This window comes from Colletes latitarsis, chromosome 8 (genome assembly GCF_051014445.1).
Source record: "Colletes latitarsis isolate SP2378_abdomen chromosome 8, iyColLati1, whole genome shotgun sequence".
Classification (NCBI taxonomy): Eukaryota; Metazoa; Arthropoda; class Insecta; order Hymenoptera; family Colletidae; genus Colletes; species Colletes latitarsis.
Genome location: NC_135141.1, coordinates 22,980,921 through 23,003,211, shown reverse-complemented (window position 1 = coordinate 23,003,211; position 22,291 = coordinate 22,980,921). Strand labels below are relative to the sequence as shown.

General features: G+C 46.3%; 1 protein-coding gene across 2 annotated transcripts in view; it reads left to right on the top strand.

Moving 5' to 3' along the window:
* LOC143344344 (receptor-type guanylate cyclase Gyc76C) overlaps positions 1–22,291 on the top strand; it is a 51,175-nt gene that overhangs the window by 25,398 nt on the left and 3,486 nt on the right. For both annotated transcript variants that reach the window (XM_076770326.1, XM_076770327.1), the window contains 9 exons: positions 18,784–19,090; positions 19,462–19,608; positions 20,081–20,274; positions 20,359–20,518; positions 20,802–20,956; positions 21,101–21,388; positions 21,506–21,766; positions 21,844–21,915; positions 21,997–22,165. In XM_076770326.1, coding sequence (XP_076626441.1) covers positions 18,784–19,090; positions 19,462–19,608; positions 20,081–20,274; positions 20,359–20,518; positions 20,802–20,956; positions 21,101–21,388; positions 21,506–21,766; positions 21,844–21,915; positions 21,997–22,165 — 1,753 coding nt within the window. The remainder of the gene's footprint in view (positions 1–18,783; positions 19,091–19,461; positions 19,609–20,080; positions 20,275–20,358; positions 20,519–20,801; positions 20,957–21,100; positions 21,389–21,505; positions 21,767–21,843; positions 21,916–21,996; positions 22,166–22,291) is intronic.

The window sequence follows — 22,291 nt, the reverse complement described above, 5'->3', positions numbered from 1 at the left end:
AGGTAAATCAGAGCTGGCGTAGATCAATGGATCCAAGCCGAGACAAAGAGCGTGGCTAAGAGTACCGGACGGAGGGTTAAAGGGGAAGACGGGATGTTAAGTTTTCAGTCGGTCGATCGAAGCCCCGAAGCGTAGGCATCGCGTGTTCCTAACATCGCACGTACGAAAGCTCCAGAACGCACACACACGCGCGCGGAAGCGGCTCGTAATTATATTGTCACGCCGCGGGTGTTCAATTTGTCGGCACACATCCGCCTCCCCCGCGTTCGTTAACCACCTCTGGCTGCTCTACCTTCGACAACTTCGACACTACCTTCGTTACCCTACAACCCCGCTGTTCTCACGGCAGATCGAGCCTTTGCACCGGGCTGAATCGAACCACGCTGCTATTCGAAACGTCGCGTCGCGTCGCGACGATCGTTGCAAACTTTGTCCACGATTAGTGCCCCAGTTTAGCGCGCGGTTGGCAAAGCTTTCAGTCTAAAACCTTTAATACGTATCGTAAGTTTTTAAAAGACGAGACTTATCTAACGCTGAATTGTCTTGAAACGTTGTTATACCTTGGATACCGTGGATCTAAATTATCGCCGTTTCGAGATACCTTAAATCTCTTAGATTACTTTGCGTTTGAAGTTGCTATCGGAACGCTCGGATACATTAATCTCCGTCAACCGCGATTCGTTTCGTCTCCATGCTGGAAACAAAGGGGCTGTTAGAGTGGCGGTATACCTAAGATTGAACCCCGCGTTAGCCCTAGGTTATGTCTTGCACGCCGAGGCTATCGCAGGTCTGAGTTATCGCGGGCCTAACGTATCTTAAACCGTAGATTATCCTAGGTCCGAAGCTCGTGACGCACTCGTCTAAGCAGGATCTAGAAACGCGTTCATTGCGGACCAAACTGAATCGAACCGGTTACGCTCGAACAAGTAGACAAAGCGTATTTGGTTTGGGAATGGACATATATTTCACGTTCGAATCGTCTCTAATACAACTTGCTTCGCGAACTTGGTTCAAATACATACATCGCCAGCTTAAATCATCTCGGGACTGTGCTATTTTAGGCTCCGAGCGTGCTAAGATTACCGCCGGTTCCAATTAGGATACCTCTGCCGATGATAAATGGCTGGTTCTACTACTTCGTAACATCGGACGGCCCGTGAAACATACTTCTCGTACCACTCGTCGATTCTGTCGTTTCAACGTGAAACTGTCATCGTCGAGCAACCAAAGCGAAAGAAAATATTCTTGATTTCATCATTGTACGCGAATTTTTTTCGAAAAGCATGCACTGTATATTCAATTTCAACTCGTTGTATATGCGTGTATCTGATCAAATAATCCTACTACCAATTACGTTCTACAAGTAACTTGCTGTTCATTTTATTTTGCATCCATTAATGTGTCACTTATTTCAGGACTTGTTTATGTTCGCGTACAGATGCTGCACTATATAAAAATGGTATAAAATATATGACAAAACAACAAAGCTCAATATACTTTGTAAAATTAAAAATGTAAACCGTACGCTGTCAGTGGCTTATAACGAATGGACCTGCTACATTGTACACATTATAAAATTAAAACTTGCAAAAGCAAGTTAATCATGGCAAAATAACCAGATTTAAGAACAGGTTAACCATAGTAGCAAAACCCGTTTACAAAACTGAGAACCGAATCAGGTTCGGGTTAGGGTTAGAATCCTTGCAACTTCTGCACGTAGGTCGAAGGATTTCTGTTTCAACGCGTCACTTCCTCCATCTTTTTGTCCTTTTTACCGACCAACAAAGTCCATCGAACCGCACTTGAAATCTCTATCAGGAATAGAGAAAAAATTTATCGCGCGATACTATCCTCGAGTCTGAAGCGATCTATTTACAGAGTATTCGCGACATTGAATTGTATTATACTTGTTTTTTAACGCTCGATACGCGCGTATGTGTTTTTTTGTACATCTCGCGAGAGGTGAGTCACCCTCGTCACCTGCTTGTTTCATTTATACTTTGGTTGTTCTTGTTTCATTCGCTTTCGTGTTCTCAGATTAGATTATTCGAGATAAAAAGTAAAAAAAAAAAAGACGTTTCTTCTGGAAAGTAGGGGCGAGGGTCTCGGACTACGATAAGATAAATTTGTGTAATTTGACTTTTCTCTTCGGAGAACCGCGTGTGTTTGCATCGTGCGAAAAGTACAGCCGCCCCCGCCTTTTGAATTCGTCTCGAGACGCGTGGATCGAAAGAGAGGAAAAGAAGCGCCGTCTGGAAAAAAAAGATGATCGAAATGTCGTGACGTCACCGGGTCACGATGACGTTATCGCGACGATATTTTTAGCACCAGGGTCGAACGGAAACTTTGGAATCGAAGGTTATTTATGGAAGAAATTATCGAGAAGCGACGCTTGAAAATAAACCACGCTCGACCGCGGCAATTCGTAAAACACATGTCACGAATCCGCTGCTATTTTTAACCGTCCGGCACTCTGCGTCGTTCGTCGCCTAGAATTCCCTAACGAGTCTTCCTCGTGGGACTCACTGTCCCAAATAAACTCGTTTAACCCCTTCGGTGACTACCCCGATACGACGAGCACGTATCGACTACATGGTCCGTGACATTCACGAGCAGTTGTATATAACTCTGAATCGAAACGGTGCAACGATTCTTATCCGACTGTAATCGAATATGATAGTTTATGTGCATGGACGCCTAGCACGATCAAGGTCCGATATATGGTTTGTTTCATTGAAACTTTAGGAACTTGACGTCGAACCGTCCACTAGTATTTTTCGACATGCAGTTGTACGGATACTTTGTTCGAATATATTTAATTTTTAAACGCGTTATAACAAATTTTTAAAATAATTTTCTTCGATAAAAGGTCATGGTCATTGGTCTTAAAGTTTCATCCGCTACCATAAACATTTTCGTGGCGTCCGAAGCTTGCGTCACCGAATCTGAATCTGCAAAAGGCGGCGGTCTCTGTCGGCGAGAATTTAACCTGGCCGACTTAACGTCGTTTTAATAAACCTTCCGTACGGAATAACAATAAACGTCGCGTCCCCGGCGTTTCCGGACAAGCGTTTCGAAAGCATCGCGAGACTCGGTTGGTTGTTTCTCGGCATAGGGAGAAAATAATCCGACGGAAGCGCGAATATAAACCGCGCAAACATCCGGCGGAAAGAAGCGCGGCTGAACCTCGAGGAAATTGAACGACGCGTGCTCGCGGCGAGAGAAGGACCGGACCGGACCGGACCGGATCGGACCCTCTTGTCCCGGAGCGGTTCCGCTGCGCTCGCTAACGAGTGAAACTAGGTGAAAGTAAGAAGCAGCGTGCCTCTCTTTACGCTTCTGCACCGGCTCGTCCCTCGCATGGCTCGGAGAAGGGCCGATCTTACGCTTTAAATCGCGAACGCAACGACCACCGCCACCGGAGGCCACCGCCGCGCCGCGTACCTGTGCCTTTATCCCTTCTTCTCGTTTCCTGGCGAAACGATCCCGCCGCGGCGTTCTCGCGTGTCCGTTTCATTCTCTTACGACCTCCAATTAACATAAATTAGTCTGGAGGCCTTTTTACGTCCGCGTACCACTTTCTCATATTCGAGCGAGAGTCCTCGAGAGACCGTGCGTCCTTACCGATTTCCATCGAGGAAACTTCGTTCTCCTTTTTTCCCTCCCCCTTCGCTCTTCCTCCCCGCCTCTTGTTTGTTAATTCCTTTCGGAGCGGAACGTAATCGAGCCTCGCGGACTGAATTTCATCGAGCAGAGGAACGCGGTCGCGGCGACACGCGCGTTAAACTTTCCACGCGACGACGCGACGCGACTTTTCCGCGACGACGATTCGCGAGGACTCCGCGAATACCGACGACACTTTCACGAAAACGCGTCACCCGCTGGAAGTTGATCGACCGGTGTCCACCGGTAATCTCTACGCTCCTACGACGGAGACTTTCAACCTCTTCTCGGCTCGATAAAATCTCACGAATTGTACGCTCGGCGAAATTTCCATACTTCCAGTCAATAGTTCTGCCTCGAATGTAGTTTCTAGAAGGGTTACGAAGGTATTTTCCATTTCGGTTGTTGGTCTCCAGTGAATTCCATGGCTGAACTTTTATGGTGCGTGCGTGACGGGTAAAATAGAGATCGCGGGTCGATGCCTCTTGGAGGGCCGACGCGACCGTCCAAGTTTCGAGACGCAGCCTCGATGGACCCGATCGCGTGGACCACCCTGTACACCAGGAGCGCGGTTACCCATTTAGGTACATACCTGTAGGTGGACGCGGAGCCTGAATGCCCACCTATGCGCCGGCGAAGCTCTCGTAACGAGCGTGTGTATGCGGGTACCACGGGAACCAGTGGGAACTTTCGATAAGTGACTCGCTGGCTCGCTCGCTCACATTTCCTCTCGAGACTCGGTGCGCGTGCACGCACACGCACACGCACACGCACCAGCACACGGGTCACTGCATCGCAGTTGGTGCAACCACCTGTTGATTGCACCGCTGCCCGAGCCGATGACGTCTCCGCGAATCGGAAAACTATTCGGCTGCCGATGAAATTTCCACGACGAGTTCGAAAATTCCCGCTCGATTACCAACTAATTTTATCCCTCGACTTTCACACGCTAGATTCTTTATACTTTATTTGAATTTCTTAAAAATTTGTTGCAAAGGCTGCCTGAAATTAAAAGAAAATTAAACATTGGGACGGCCGTCGTACGATTCGGAGCTGAAGTTGGAAAGTCTGGTGATTTCGAGAACTCGCACGCCTCTGCGAAAGCGCGTCTCCGTAAAATTACATTGTAACCGGCTCGGCGAGCCGCGTCGGGAGGCGTCCCGACCGAAGCACCGATCTCCCAAGTATTTAGCGTGTCATCCTCCGTTCACCTCCGCGCGAAATCTCCAATTCAAATGACGCGTGTTCGCCGATGATGAAGTACGCCGAGTGGAAGCACCGAGTAAACAACATCAATTACGAATATAAATTCCATCGTATTCTGCGTGCGCGAGACTGGCGACACAAAGGAGGAGGTCTGGTTGCGCACGGAGGCGGCGCGCGTTTAATCCGCGGGGCACAGCGTCTGCGAATGAAAACGGATTAAATCGTAACGATTCCGCAACTGGAAACCCGAGTAACCGGAGCTGGATCGGCTCCCCGCGAAAGGAGCAATATTATTCCATCGATGGCGCATTTGCATGAAAACTGCTGATTCCCCTGACCTTCGCGGTCTATTTATAGCCAAGCCTGTTGATGCCCCACGCACTCCAACGGACGCTTACCTGGTCCGGCTTGGTGTCAGTCCGTCGTTGTCCTGACTCGTCGGCCTGACACCGCATATTTCCTTTCCTTCGTGCTTCTACGATATTAACGCGTAATTCGCCGATCGACGGGACTCCATTCCTCTCTTATTCTAATCGGAACATTTACTTATTTATTCGCTTAAGCGACTGACGATACCGGACTAAAGTGTCTTATATCTTGGACGGTAGGTAACGATTCGACATTTTTACTAGAAGAAGAGGACTCGTTGGAATTTTCTGCGATAGTCGAGATTTCTATCGTGCTGCAATTTTAATCGCTATAGAAATCGAGACTCGTTTTCTAGATCGTCGATGTCGCCGAGGCGCGCATTATCTGGAATCGGTGAGGTTTTCGGTCAAAAGATCGTGCGACGATCCTTTGAACGATTCTCCGCGCGCGTAGGCGTAATGCAACATCGCGATACTTTCATCTTGTGCAATAACGGTGTAATAATAGCGTTTATGCGGTAGCTATTGGTTCGGTAATAGCGAACGGTAGACTTATTTGGCGTTGTCTATGCATTATTTATATAGATACACGAGAGCGGTAAAAAGTTTATTGCGAGGATCGAGCGGTGTCGCGGGGAGTCGTGTTTTCGCTAGGCTCGCTCCGTTGATGGTGTTGGAAACGTTTTACACGGTCCGTGTACGCGCGGACGGTGTTCGTTCGACCACCACGAGAACGATTATTCCGCGCTACCATTTCCTCGTCTCCTCGACACCGACCCACATTATATCTCTCTTTCGAGTGACGTTACGTGATTTCCACGATGAAGTAATCGCCGGGCTATCTTTAGCAACGCGTGAACAACGATGATCGACCGCCGGACGATACTTGGTCGCCGGTCTAGCGTCGCGTTTCCTCGTCCGGTACGTTCGCCGTGTAGATCGTCGAGAAATTACGGCGATGTTCTGCCTTGGAACCCGCGAATCGTTGCACGCAGGCTCCCCGACACCGACGCCGATCGCGGGCTAAATACGCTATATTTAGCAACGGGAGAACACGGACGAACGAGCGAGCGTAGAGCGTGAGAATACCGGTTTCGCGCGAAACGATACGATTTGTTTGCTACGTTATCGCCGGGTTAAATATATCGCGATAGCGTGAGGAATTTACGAGCGACTGGACGCGCCATTGCCCGAACCCAGCCGCCACCGCCGCCGACCCTACAATACCGTAATATTACGTAAAATTAACCTGGTGCATGCGCGTTGATCAGGCTCCCTTTTTTATCGGAGAATGTGCACGCGTGCGTCGATTAATGCCGCGTTTACGCAAGATTAACACGGATGACATAACGTTGAGAAATTCATCGATAGCGGTAATCTTTCGCTCGTTCGATCGAACTTCGTGCTTCGAAAGTCGCGTTTTTAACTTCTGACACCGATAACTTTCAAATATCTTTCCTCGCTTCTTTGCTAGTCTCGGAGGTGTAACGCTGCCGCGAATAACTAAAGGATTACCGGTCTCTACCGACTTTATCGCTTGGCAAAGTGTCCAACGTTTTAAAAGCTCCGCGTGGTGACGTTCGCTGAATGTATTACCGGGTCGACCCGCGTTCCTTTCCTTCCCGATGATTGCTTCATTTTCGCGATTCGAGAAGCACCAACTACCGTTTAACGTTCGACGTTTGCCAGACCTCTGGTTAGTTTGCTCCGTTAGTTTTGGACAACGAGAAATATTCGAGTAGATCCTGCAACTGTTCGCGAGCACTCGCAATGAACTCAATGCGTCTGTCGTAGATTTTCCACGTCGAACCGATAATCGATTCGTCGACGAATGTAGTTTCTCGATAAATGGGTCAATTAATTTTTGCGTAACTCGCTCCGATAGATACCCTCCAGAAATCGTTTTGCAGCCACCGGAATATAATCGTCGGTGGTGGTTGGAGAGGTATCGCCGACGAGATCCCATTCATCACGCTCGGAGAAAGAATGCAACGCGGACGTTTTTACCGGAGTAAACTCTATTTTTAGAGACAGGAATAAAAGAGCGAATAGAGTGTGAGAATACTGGTTTCACTGGCGAACAGGAGTCCGACTCGTTCGCACCGTCATCGTTGGCTCGTGTCCGCTTCTGCAGGAGAAAAAGGGAACGTGGCGCTCGTTTAATATAATATTGCACATGCAGGATTAATTAATATTTATTCGAAATCCGTTCCAAGAGCAGCGCCCACTTTACGCAGAACGGCTCGAAAACTAGTTCGATCGAGCATTCTACGATAGATGCTACGGTTTCGATCCTTTTCCCTTACCATTTATTTATCTATTTATGGTCAATGCACGATGAGGGGTCACGTGATCGGAGATTAGTTTTTCGCTGCTCGTAGCTGAAAATTCCGCGAGACTCTCGATAAATCGTCGCGAGATAGTCATCCGAATACCTTCCACGGCGATAAATTTTCATTTCGCTCTTTCTCAATCATATCCTGTCCTTTTTCTCCTCGATGAAGCTTCGCGAACGACAAACAGCTCGTAGATATTCTAGTTTTCACGATTGTGTAGCAGCGTGATTCACGGTACACGCTTCGATCGAACGTGACTAACGTGTTTTTTGACCTTGGCTCAGACTTACCGTCTGCATTCAAGGATCGCTGTTCAAATTAGCCGCCCTGCCAATCCCCGTCGAATCTACCAATGAATCGACGTAATCTTCAAACTTGGACCGAATTCAAAATTAAATATCTACGCTGCGTGGGACGCAAAAGGGATCGACCGATCGTCGGTCCTAGATTGGAATTCGAACCGATGACTCGTACTTACCATGAAAAGGGTAATACGGTGGACGAAATTCCCATAAAAACACCATCTCGGAAAGAGTGTTCTTATAAAAATTTCGTCCACCGTGGGCTGGTAATAAATCGGTCGACCGTTAATCGTTTTCCTCGTACGCGGCACAGGAGAGCAGAATAAAGTACAAAGTAGCAGTAGACGAGCGTTATATCAGCGTTGCAGAGCTTCGGTTTAATGTGGGTGCCACCTTAACTAACGACGACGCGGCTGGTTTCAGGCTAAAATACACTCAATTAACCCTTAATTGGCCGGCACCAATTATGGGCCCGGCGCGTACCAACGCGTATTCATTCGGTCAACAAGAATGTATGGTCGGTCTGCGTTGTTCTTCCCTCGTTTTACGACGGCGTCGTTCGTGGCTCTTCTGGCACGCAGATAAACGAATTTCTTCGTCGCGGCGTACTTATCCGGAGATTCGAGCACGTGATCACCACCACGTTTGATCATCTAGTCGCGTGAAGCGTCCTGAACTTGCCTCTATCTATCTAATACCGAAACTCGAGTTCTCTTCGGACAATCTTTATCTCTGTGTATATCCGAGGAAGACGCAAACTTTTAAAAATTTGTTAATTTTTATCTGTGGTAAGTTGGTGCGTACGAATCGTCGAATTGCCGTGCGGGGATTAGAGCGTTTCCGTCGAAAATCACAAGAAAAAATCGGAACGAGAGGAACGTTTTACCGGTGACTCGAGGCAGAACGATTCGAGTTATGGCTCGGCCGGAGATGTTGGTGAAATGTTGGGACGCTGTGCATAAAGCCGCGCTTTCAACCGGGTACCTCGGTTCTACGCGAAGTGCGTGCGATTTAACGAGCCGCGACGGCTCCGTCGCGATCGCTTTAATTTGTCGTCGGCTGAGATCGTTCTATCGCCGCCGTTGATCCTAATGCCGCGTTCTAAATATAATCTCCTCGAGGGACGAGCCGATAATTCGCTAAACGTTCACCGTAGCCGGTCCGAAGATTCGAACGCGTCGTCGTTTCGTTCCTGTTTCTTTTTTTCTTTCTTTCACCTCTCCGGAGTTATTTCGAGATATCGAAGCGTTCGACGGACAAAGAAGAGGCGTTCGCGTGATGCAATTTATTGTCGCGAAGTATTTTCAACATTGGATCGCGGGGTTTGCGTGATCGAGCTGGAATTCGCCCGGCGCGGAGCGCTGATTCCCCGTTTTATAATTGTTCGAAAAACCGAGGCGTTTCAGCTCGAGAGCGGCGTTATCTCGCGAAAGACGCGTTCGCGACAAAAGTTTCCTTTTAACGCCACTAAAAAATATACTTTACACAAACGTGCCTTTATCTCTTTGCTCTCGCGAAGCCTCCTTAAATTCGTACAGATTTGAACGGCCCGGTCCCGTATCAGTGTCTGTCAATATTTGCCGCTAATCGCGACGCGAAAACAACGCAAATCATGTAGTATTACGGCGGTTGTGAACGATATTACAGCAACCGTGTTACAACGACTATCCGTTATCAGTGAAGCATATGTCCAAGTGTCTGTGTTTATCGGCCCGACTATATTTAGACCCGTGTGTTGCTTTGTCGAGAAACGCGAATCGAATCAAGGAAGGAGAATACAGCTTCGTTTTGCCAACTTTCCCGCGTAGAAAACCACGAAATTGGTCGATCGTTACCATTTTCGGGCAATAAAAACCTTTGGATATTCTGTGCGTTCTCGGTACAAACTAGAACGAGCAGAGAATTAGGTACAGTTCGGCCCAAGCGCTACAACTACTGCAATCGAGTTTCCAAACGAGGACATAGATGCGTCCAACGAGCAGACAGAATTATTAACGTCGTTTGCGGTCGAGCACATTCCGTTGATGCAATTTTATTTTTCTAAACAAGTCCGGTATGGAGAAAAGTGTTAAATTTAAACGATTTCGATACCTTCGAACGGTAGATGATTCGATGTGTAACGAGAATATCGGTGAAAATGGGTTCTACTCGTGTAACGAATAAATAAATAATTACGATGCCGGTACGGATGATCACGTCCACGAGTCCACCGATGTTACAAAGACGCGTCCGAAGAATTTACTTGGAACATTAACGCGTAGCTTAGCAGGAGTTTTTCTAGCTGAGCTCCAGATCTGGAATCCATATTCTAGGCGCGGAAGAATTAACGAGGCGTGTAGAATTTTGAAGGCCCGAGGGCACTTTGAAACGATATAAAGTAAGAGGGAAGAAAAAGAGAAGACGAGAATTTTACCGTAACGCTCGGGCAAAGAATTCCACACACGCTCGATGTGGATAGTGTCGCTTTACTTAAACCGGTGCAATGTATCTCGATCGGATTCCGCTCGATCGCCAGACGCGAAATCGCGCGACGACGAATTCCGTCCGGGGGAGTTCAACACCTCCGATTACGCGTCATGCAATATTAATTGCCCATTACCATAAAACGATCGTTAACGTCGGATAACACCGGTCGAAAACGCTAATTGCACCCAGACACGCCGCGACGCGACGACTTCCAATTTCCACGCACCTCGTTGCGGACGCGGCCGCGGCCGTTCGATTGCCAGCTGTGTATTCGCGCGCTCGACCGCCTCCGCCTCCGCCTGCGTCGCCGCCGCCATCGCCTCTGGCCAGGTCGAGAATTCTTGAATGGCTCTCAGGTAGACCCCGAAATCCCACGGCGTTACGAGAGAGCAATCGTGTATCCGGCGTCATTCGAGTATATCCAAGGATACCGCTCTACACCACGGCTCCACTAACTGCCTATGTTTATCGCCAGGCTATATTTAGCCTGGGCTATTGCTTCGCCGAGCGACAGACTGAACGAACCAGCTACAACCAACACGGCAGCGACCAGCATCAGCATCGGTAGGCTGTGGCTGCGTTACGTCCAACTTCCCATCCTGTGTTTCGATATCCCGTCCCATATACGACAGACCCTACATCCTCCATCTCGGACTTGCATGGTTTTTTTTTTTTTTTTTGACGAACGCTCATTGTTATCATTGATATCGAGCACCCGCAATCTTAACATTAGAGATACATATATCCATCGCTATTTTCGAAGGAACAATGGATCGTATTGTTTACTTAAACATTGTTAAAACTAATTGACGAGAAAAATCGTTAAACAATGTTCAGAGGAAAAGAAGAGGATGATCGTTGTCTGGAGGCAGGGCTCGTCGGTAGCAATTGTATTAAAAACTTTCCAGAAATAGTTAGCGTCGGTGTAACGGCAAGGAGACGGCTAATTAATATTGTAGACGAGAGCCCGCGACCCTGACCGAACGAAACCAGACGCCGCGTTAAAAGTTGTCCACGTGCTCGAGGAAGAGATCAGCAACCGGACGTCGAGGCTTCTCCGATTTTTCATCGTGCCGCATTTTATTTCCATTCGATTGTTTCGCCATTCAAGGATACAACAGTGGCGCGCTCGCACGCGCGCGCAACTATCGCTATTTGTCCGTCGTCGGTGCTATAAATAGACGCTGTTGATTTATGAATAAATGAAAGCACCGCCCTGTTTCTGTGTGCGCGCTGCCCCCACCTTGTTCACCGTCGCGTCTGCGTCTGCGCCAGCGAGATACTCTCCCGTACGCATGCGCCTGTGCGTAAAGAGTTGCGCGCCCCACCCACCCCTCGTCGTTCGCTTCTCCGATACACGCGTTCCTCGTGAACAGGGTCGCGCAATGATTCTCCAGTTTAGAAATTTATTTTTAGTGAGGACACCGTTCGTCGATGTACAATTCGAAACACCTTTCTCGGACGATAAATCTCCGCCGCGAAACGCGTCGGTTGCGAAACACAGGCGCGCGTATCGGCCATTTATTTTTGAAACGTTGAACTTTCTCGGACGATGGTTAACGCCGGCCGAGTCCACCGATCGGAAATCTTCCATCGGGTTTTCTAAAATCCCGAACCTGGAAACGGGAGTGCCCTTGGTCGGTTGCTAGCCCGTCATAAAAGCCACCAGTTACAACGTTCCGTTTCTCAAATTAGAATGTATAATGATGCCCGAGTTAGTAAATACGTTCTATTATGTTTATATCGGAGCGCGGCTGTAGACACGAGGCGAGGCTAAATATAAATACGTCGTATCTAAATACCGTTCGACACCTCTGATCTCTTGGGAGAAAACTGCTCCTATCTGTTCCATCGTACGGCCGCTTCGACGTTCGATCGATCCTCCGTTTCCTCTTTCGATTATTTTATTCTCAGCCGCGAGTCCGACGAAATCCGCGACGTTCCTTCTTTCGAGCATACTTCGCGAAACTTGCTCCGGCCATGGCACTCGACGTTTAGCCAAGAAATCTTGTCTTCGTGTACAATTTGCGTAACAATGGGACGGTAATGACCGTAGACGTTTGAGCATCGTTACGCCGAGATCGAGCGTGACCTCTGGCATGGTTAAAACGAGCGATCCTCCGAAGAAAAGTCGACGATGTCGTCTTCGCGGCTGCGAAACTTATCCACTAAGCGATCGGGTCTGACCGAAAGTTAACGTCCTCCCTAGATCGTCAAGTTGTGTCCCTTTCGTGATATAAAACATAAATCCATTTTCTAAACATAGTAAAGAGCTGACGTTTAATGTGCAACTTAATAGTTAAACGAAATGGCGTCGCTGCAATGATACAAACTTCTGTAACCCGTTCCTTGAACCCGACGTATCCACGTTAACTTCATCGATTGCATAAGAGAGCGACGTTATCATCGAGTCGCGTACGTTTCCTCAGTCATCCGATTCACCTGGGCTTCTTCTTAATTATTCGATATCGGGTTTAATTAGAGTAAGTCATCGGCGAGCGTCACCCGCGAAAGCCTATCGCTGAACTCGTCGACTGCCAGGCCGAATTCAGGAAATTTTATACCACTTAATCTAAAATTTCTCGTGATACTTATTCTTTAAGAATTAATTTTTGTAGCTTCTAAGTGACAAGTCCCGAAACAGTTGGTTTACCGCGTACGGGGTCATCGACGGTCACTGTGGAATCCCGAGTAGCACTAACGGTATGATTTGGGAATTTTGTGTTCATGACGCACGAAACGGTCATTCAACGTGTCTCATGGGAACGTAGATGTTCTACACGCACGCCTAACCCCTTAACGATCATGCGGGTAGCGATAGATATGCTTTCAGAAACGATAAAAACAATTAGTTTCATTAGCATTCTACGTTTCGGTTTTCACTTGATTGAAAACGTAATATACAATATTGTAATTAATAAAATACACATTGTTCCGTAATCTAAAAAGAAACGATCATTTGTGTCGGGTTAGACCGAAAAATGTAAGAGTTAAGGGGTTAATTGACGTAACGCCGCGCGTTGCAGCTTCAAGTTCAATTATCTAATGGTGACTAGACGGTCGCCGTTCCCCAACAACTTTCTAATTCCTTAGGAAGAATTCGTTCGTTCGATGAATTTCTCTTGGTCCCCTTTTGGTCGTGTGTTCAGGGTGTACAGTGGAATCATTAACATTGCATAGCAGTCGCGTTTCACCGACCCAAGGTGAAAGAAAATTTAACTTTTCACCAAAGGCTGGTCTCTGCCGTCTGCTGCTTGAACGAGACCGTCGCAGGAAAAGATCGACGAACGAAGCGAGAGAGTTAACGAGCCGGAGGATTATCGATTGATATTCAAGATAAAAGCCCGGCACGTTTCACCGGTCGAGACCTGCGAGAGCAACGAATTTATCTGCGACACGGAGCGTGTCGTTTGGCAAGATCTTGGTGCACGTAAACGGTCTCCCTCGAGAACACTAATAGCCACCATTAACGGGCCAGGACGTGATCCGTTCACACGCTCGCGAATTCCGGGAAGCGATCTTTCCGTTCTGCTATGGTAGCCAGCGCGTTGTATCAGGAAGAGTGGTATTTCTGGCACAACGTTACCATTCTGGCTTGTCACCTTCGCCGAGACAACGCTCGAGCATTAAATGGACAAAAAGAAATTACATGTCTTTTCCAATAAAATCGATAGTACGGTGCTTGTACTGTTTTTCACTCTGCTCTTCGCGGTAAGAAAACTATCGATCCCGAAAAGAATCCTACGTTTTGTCTATCCAATTAACGTTAGCAAATATTGTGAAATCTTTATTGTGAGAATACCAATTTGTTGGTTGAGGTTTCGTTAAAAAGTTATTAACGTATAAAGTTCTATACCGACCGGAAAATTTTTCGGCGAAATTAACAAATTTCAAATCGTTCTGGAAAAATTATTTTTAATTGCGGGGGTCGATTACAATCATTTTTGGTCAATAGACATACCCCCGAAATCCTACTCAGTTTCGAGAAAAAAATTCCTTACCGAAAATCTAATTTCTGGCTAGAAATGTCTGCCCGAATTTTCATGCGAATCTTCAAAACGTCATAACTTCTGAACGGATTGGACGATTTTAATGTTTAAAAAAGCAAACTACGCGTATTTTGATGAAGAATATGTACAAATCGCAAAAATATTCGAAAAGTTGGTCCTTGACCCCGCAAAATGAGAAAAACCCCATAAAAATGGTCCAGTTTTCAAACAGCCATAACTCCTACAATAGTGAATACATTTCAATGAAACTTTTCTCTGAAGTAGAGCTCATGGGTACCTTCAAAAAAGTATTAGACAACTTTTCTGTAGGGTGTCAAATAAAATTACTACAAATGAAAAACGAATTTTTAAGAAAAATCAACAGGGGGTAGGTGCCTAAATTTTTCGACGAAAAAAAAAATTTTTAATTAATTCTGAAAAAATTATTTTCGGTTGCGGGCGTCAATTACAAGCATTTTTGGTCAATAGACATACCCCCGAAATCCTACTCAGTTTGGAGAAAAAAATTCCTTACCGAAAATCTAATTTCTGGCTAGAAATGTCTGCCCGAATTTTCATGCGAATCTTCAAAACGTCATAACTTCTGAACGGATTGGACGATTTTAATGTTTAAAAAAGCAAACTACGCGTATTTTGGTGGGGAATATGTACAAATCGTAAAAATATTCGAAAAGTTGGTCCTTGACCCCGTAAAGTTAGAAAAACCCCATAAAAATGATCCAATTTTCAAACAGCCATAATTCCCACAATTGTGAATATATTTCAATGAAACTTTTTTCTGAAGTAGAGCTCATGGGTACCTACAAAAAAGTATTACACAATTTTTCTGTAAGGTGTCAAATAAAATTACTAGAAATCAAAAACGAATTTTTAGGAAAAATCGACAGGGGGTAGGTGCCTAAATTTTTCGACGAAAAAAAAAATTTTTAATTAATTCTGAAAAAATTATTTTCGGTTGCGGGGGTCAATTACAATCATTTTTGGTCAATAGACATACCCCCGAAATCCTACGCAGTTTCGAGAAAAAAATTCAGTAGGTGCCTAAATTTTTTGGTGAAAAAAAAAGAATTTCAAATCGTTCTGAAAAAATTATTTTCGGTTGTGGGGAGCAATTACAATCAACTTTGGTCATTAGACATACCCCCGAAATCGTACCCACTTTCTAGAAAAAAATTCAGTACGGGCGGAACTTTAAACGTTAATAACTTTTTAATGGAGCCTCCATCAACAAATTAGTATTCTTGATTTTCGTCTTATTTTGGCCTCTAGAATCTTCCATTAAAATTTTCCCAGGGCTGGCTGAACACCCTATATAGATAGACGGTGATATTGTTGTTTGACAAAAATCCCGTCTATATTTAAATTAATCTACAAATGTATTGTTAAATTAAAAAATGCTACTGTTAGTCATTGAAAGTACAATGCGTGCGGGCCACACACACACGGAACGGACGGAGAATCGAAGACGTGCTTGTTTACTCGCTTTCGAAACAGTAGCAAGAGAATTCTTGTTGTTGACTAGGTGTGCGACGTTTCGAAAAGATTAAACACGGAATTAATATTCCGACACGTTCTTAACTTCCTTTCGAGTCTTCCTCCTCAGGTGTGACTTCCGTCTTGCGACAAACAGGAAGGGGATCTTCAGAGCACGGAGAATAAACGTTGTTTTCAGAGGGGCGTCGTGATTTCAGCACGAGACGATGCGACTGTTCGCCATCGATGTACGCGATTAAACTGGCTCGCAAGATGCGAACGACGATTACTCCATTGTTATTCAGCGGACGGGGCGATTGTCGATGCACCAGGCCGAACAGCCGCCGCGTTCTCCGTCGTAAAGACGAGTTTAGAGAGGCATAATTTTGAGAAACGACGCGGATCACCGCGCGGCGGAAAGATGAAATATCCTGGCTTCATGTTTTATGGATGTGGCAAACAATTATAAAGCAGTAACATATAAATTTAAAAAGCTACGGACTACAACTCGCAACGGACGTTAACAAAACCTCGTTAAACTGCTAACGCTCGCAACTATAAAACGAAGAATGTCTAAAAAACTATGCGCCGAAGCAAGATAAAATTAATAGTGCCTCGAGGATCTATTTTATTCTATCGCTATTCTAACGATAACTTTTCTGCATAAAGTAACGATATTGCGTAAACTATCAAAGGCTAGAAAAATAAGTGTATCCCGAAGTAAGCTTCTCGATGATCGTAGAAGCGTTTGTTCGAGTGCGAAGAATCCGTAAATCGCGATCTATGTCGAAAATACGTAGAAAGATCGGCGTAGGCAGATGAATTCCTCGATTGGTTTTCCAAAGGATTGCGAACGCGTTGCACAACCAACGCACAATCGGCCAATAGAGAAAAGGCTGCGGTTGTAGCCCGCGGAGAGCACTCGAGCCTCTCTCGAGCTCCCTCAAGGTGGTCTCGTCTAAATATAGCCGAGTGGAGCCCAGAATAACAGCACGTCGCGAGCCGGCAATGACCAAAGCCCACCTCGTTCACCAACCAGGATAACCGACCAGGTTGCTCAGTTTTGTCTACCGGCCCTCCACTCGTTCTTCACCGGCCCGTGGAGGGTCCGGCCTTAAAACAATACGAATCTGCATACGTGCGCGCGTCCTCTTTGTTGGTCCCGGTTCGACGGGAACAGGGGACTGGTTTTCTAACTCAGACCAGTTTCGACTACCGGATCATCGATCAATGGCCGCGTTCTATGTAAAACTTGGAGACACGGTTGCGTGGTTGCAGCGTCTTAGTTACACGTACGATTGCATCCGTGCTTCTTCACGATATTTAACCCTTCTCTCAATAACCAAAGTACTCGCTGTTATTCGATAACCAGTGTCTGGGTATCCGAATAACTCGGATATAAAACAATGATTTATAATACAAGTAAGTAAACACTCGCGTCGATACAGTGTTAGCGCACCGACACGTTCAAGGGATTATAAAGTTGGAGATTGAATTGAACAGGATTGAATTCGACGCGGAGTTCCCCTAATTTCTCCAAGGTCGAGGCTGTACATCTCATCGACCTGACACGTCCGTTGTCACGGCTTCCTTTTAATCAAACGCGGCATTCGCCTCGCGCCACCAACGAACAATAATAATTTTGTCATTCCCGATGCGGCCCGACTACTTCCTCCCAGTGACGCCAAGCCGGATCAATTTCGTTCTTTTCTTTTGAAGCGACGATTACAATAATTTCGCTATCACGGCGCATAGTCAACTTCCTTTCGGCGAATTTAACGCGACGTCGTTCTCTGTTTGCCGTATGACGCTCGACGTCCGGTCCGTCGAGAGGACTCCTACGAAAGGAGCTCTTTTTGCCTCCTCGCGACGGTATCCAGTTTAGCCTTTCCGAGTCGAAATTCCCCACGCAAAAGGAAAAGAACGCTCGACCGAATTTACGGTCGCCGATGAGAACGGACGAAAAAGAACAATGGCGGACAGGTGGATGAATTGCTGACGATCGCGTCTTCCTGAAATTCAAGGATCTGATTCTGTTCTATATGAAACTTGGGGGGCTTGTCGCTGATTCAAAAGTGGAACCGTAAATGTAAACAAATCAACGTACGTAATATAACATGTTTTCAACCCCTGCTTACAACTAAGAAACGATGGGAATTTTTCGGTCACGTGTCCCGTTACGTGGACTTGGTTGCCGGGTGAACCGAGTCTACACCCACGAAATTCTCGGCGTAACAATGTAACGGGGGAAAATTGGTCGATCGAATGCGAATAAGAGAGAGGCAGGGATCGACGGGAGGCGTGGAGGGAAAAAACGAACGGAAAGTGGACCGTGCGGTGGTCGCCGCGTTTAAAGTAGAACTGACCCCCAGTTGTCACGTTTAATTTATATGTTAATGAGCGCATGTCACATTTCAACGGTACGGAGCAACCGCCCCGTGCATTTCTGCGCGCGAGCACGAGAAGAGAGCTGCCCCGTTCATTCCACTCTCCTCCTGCCCTCCTTCGTGGTGGCTGCCACAGGTTTATATTTAACCGCGCGCCACACACCATGGCACCCGGCGCAGCCCACTTTGCCGCCTTACTCTCTTGCCTTCTACTCTCTTTCGATCTCTTATACTCTCTCTTTCCACCTTCTCCTCCTTCACTTTTTATTCCCTTTTACCGCTCCCCTGCTCTCCCTCGCTCCTCCTTTCAATTTTCTGCCCTTTATTCTTCCGCTGCCTCTTTTCGACCGTTTGTCGATTTCTCCGCTTCGCGGTTTCAGTCTCCCGATCATTTTTGTTTGATGATTTTGCCGCGCCTCCTCTTCCTTTTTACGCGGCTCCCTTCTTTCCGGTCTTATACCTGACTTCTAGTTTTACTTTTCCACGTTTCAGTCTTGTCACTGTCGTTTCTACGATCTACTATATTCAAAATAGGAACGCGTTAATCGAACAGAGGATCGTTTTGATTGCAGAAATGCTCGGATTACAAAGCCTCGAAGGTGAACACGTTCGCGAGGACCGAGCCGCCGGACACGCAGGTGACAAAATCGGTGATCGCGCTGCTGCTCCATTACGGTTGGAACAAATTCACCATCATAACCGAGAGCGCCTGGTCGAGTGTCGCCAAATCGTTGGAGGATCAGGCAATCAAGAACAACCTAACCGTGAACCACTACAAGACCGTCGAGGACAGGCACACTTGCTGCGAGGAGAGGCTACCATGTTGTCAAGTCAGCGTATGGTTTCAACTTATACACGAGACCAAAAATATGACTAGGAGTTAGTCCAAGTTTCTTTATCATAATTTTAATGAAAAACTTAAACAGTATATATTGTCAAGTTCTTAAGCTAGAAGAACATGAAAGATAAACGAAATCGAGCCAAACGCGTCAGACGTTAGTATCCGATAGTTTCGTCGACTATTTTCGTAAGTTTCCTTCGTGAGATAATGGAGCCTACAACTTCCGTTCGATGATCTCATTGATAATTGTAGGAAATAGAGCAGCCGTTTCCTAAGTAGTAGAAACAAGCGTGAAAGTCAGTTCCGTTGTGGAAATCAGTCGGCTCGCGGTCTAACGTTCCGCGTATTCAATTCCAACTGGACTCCCGCGGTGCGTCGTGTCTAACGGAAGCCGTAAATCTGTTCGCAGTTTACATATTCCTGGGAACGGCGATGTCTCTGATCGACATGATGAACTCGATGCAGAATCAACGGCTGCTGGACAACGGGGAATACATGGTGATACACGTGGACATGATGACGTACTCGCAGCGCGAGGCGCAAAAGTACTTATGGAGTGAGTAGCCGAAAAATATTACCGATCGTGAAAACGATTCGTGAAATTCGATTGACCCGGTCCAGAGTTACGATGCCGCGTGTCTTCTACGCGCTTCCTTCGACGAAGAACGTTCCTCGTTACTTCGTCATTTCCGTATCTAATTCCCGATTAGCTAAACGTCACGGGTCAAGCACGGTCCGCTCGTGACCCGGTTTCCGACACGTGAGTCGATCTCGATGGACGCTTCCTTTACCTCGTTATTTCGAAGATCACGATTCCGTTCCTTCGATCGCGGTACCCAATACTTGGACTTTAAAGTGTGCACTTTTTCGAACATACAACAAGCTCTAAAATACAATAAATATCAAGGAACCGAATAAAATTATTCTTTAACGAATATTAGAAATAATAATGATTACGTCCAAGTATTGGGTATTTTATCTTGTTGTTGAAAGATTCCTGACGGTGGTTTCGCTCGATCGACTTTCAGAACCAGAACACTTCGACAATTTACGGAATTGCATGGATCCAAAGGACTTTTTGAAAAGAGCACGCTCCCTGATGGTGGTAGTATCGACGCCACCGACCCAGAAATACGAGGAGTTTACGAAAAAGGTTCGCGAGTACAGCAGCAAGGAACCCTTCAACTTCCCCGTTCCCGAATTATTGAGGAAGTACGAGAAGGTTAGTCTCCGTTGCGAGGCTTCGCCTTGCACGAATTTCAATTTTGACCCGGTTTTTTTATCGATTGGTTCGTTGTTGTTTCAGTACGTTTCGATTCACGCCGCGTATCTTTACGATTCCGTGAAACTGTACGCGAAAGCCCTGGACCAGCTTTTGCGGGATCAACCGGAACACACGCTGCAGGAGATCGCTAGCAACGGCACTCAGATCATCGAGACTATTATCAGGAATCATACGTATCAAAGTAAGTACGTATAATCCGCACCAAGAGCAATCTGAATCTTTCGAACACGCGTCAAATGATTCTTACTCGATGATGCATCCTTTAGATAAGAGTGCATTCGATTAGAAGAAGTAAGATCGATCACGATGTATTGATAATCAATCGGACTTGCGTCTAACGAGAGATGATTCAGAATTTCCAAAAGTTCGGTCCGAAGAAGGAAAATCGAACCTCTTCTTTTATTAAAGAAAGAAAAAACAAAAACAAAAAAATAACTTTTGATGCGTGTCGCGTTTTGAAACAGGTGTCAGCGGCGCGACGATAAAGTTCGACAAGAATGGCGATTCGGAGGGGAACTTCTCGGTGCTGGCCCTGAAGAAGGACCCCTTTCGACTGAACAACTTCTCCTGCGACTATCAAATGAAGCCCGTGGGCCAATTTCAGCAGGGTGAAACTCTAGTGAGTGAGTTGTTTACAGCATTCGTGCAGATCATTTACTCTCGCGTCGATTCGCTGCATATATATTCGACTATATCTGCACTGCGAGCGTAAAGCAGCGTCGATCGTGCGAGTTGTATCAAAGAATCGATCGATCGTGCATAGGTGTACAGACCGTCGGAGGCCATGGACTGGCCAGGTAAAAACAAACCGGAAGCAGAACCAGGATGCGGTTTTCTCAACGAACACTGTCCCAAAGACGACACGCATTTGCGTAGCATCGTGGCGGCCGGCGTGCTGGCAGTTCTATTATTCTGCGCCGCGGTGATCACTATGAGCATATATCGAAGGTGGAAGATAGAACAGGAAATAGAGGGGCTGCTGTGGAAGATCGATCCGAGCGAAATACACGGCTATCCTCATCTTGACAACATGATGTCCTCCCCTAGTAAGGTAAGGAATCAGCGTCACTGTTCTCCGGTTTATTGGGATTCGAAATCATTTGTTTACCGAAATGACATATCATACCTATATAGAATTTCGAAAAAATCAATTTCTCTTCTGTTGAAGTTAAGCTTAGTTAGTGCAATGTCCTACGAGTCAAGATGCGGTGGCCAGGTGTTCGCGCAAACCGGGCATTACCACGGGGTAGTGGTGCGAATAAAGGAGCTGAAGTTTTCAAAGAAGAAGGACATCTCGCGGGACGTGATGAAAGAGATGCGTATACTTCGCGAAATCAGACACGGGAATCTGAACTCGTTCATCGGTGCATGCGTGGAGCCGATGAGAATATTGTTAATTACGGACTATTGCGCCAAAGGAAGTCTTTACGTACGTCATCTTTAATGCATAGACGAACCAGTAATCTGGCCTGAGTTTGTATTTCATAGTCATCGTGCGTGTTTCAGGACATCATCGAGAACGAAGATATAAAGTTAGACGATATGTTCATCGCATCGTTAGTTCACGATCTCATTAAAGTGAGTGTTCTGGAGTGAGGCAGGCAGGATAGTGTTCGGTACCCTGAAACTATTTAATTAAATGATTTTGCTCGGACGCAGGGTATGCTGTACATTCATGAGTCGTCTGTGCTAGTCTGTCACGGTAATCTGAAGTCTTCCAATTGCGTGGTGACCTCGCGATGGGTACTCCAAGTCTCTGATTTCGGGCTACACGATATGCGGCATTGCGCCGAGTCCGACAGCATCGGTGAACATCAGTATTATCGAAGTACGATGAGCAATAATGCAATAATCACCCTACAATAGACCTCCGTAAACGCGTGATACACGTTCCATATTGTTTCACGAAAACGAGGAAGAGACTGGTTACTGGACGAAATATTATGTATTTGTC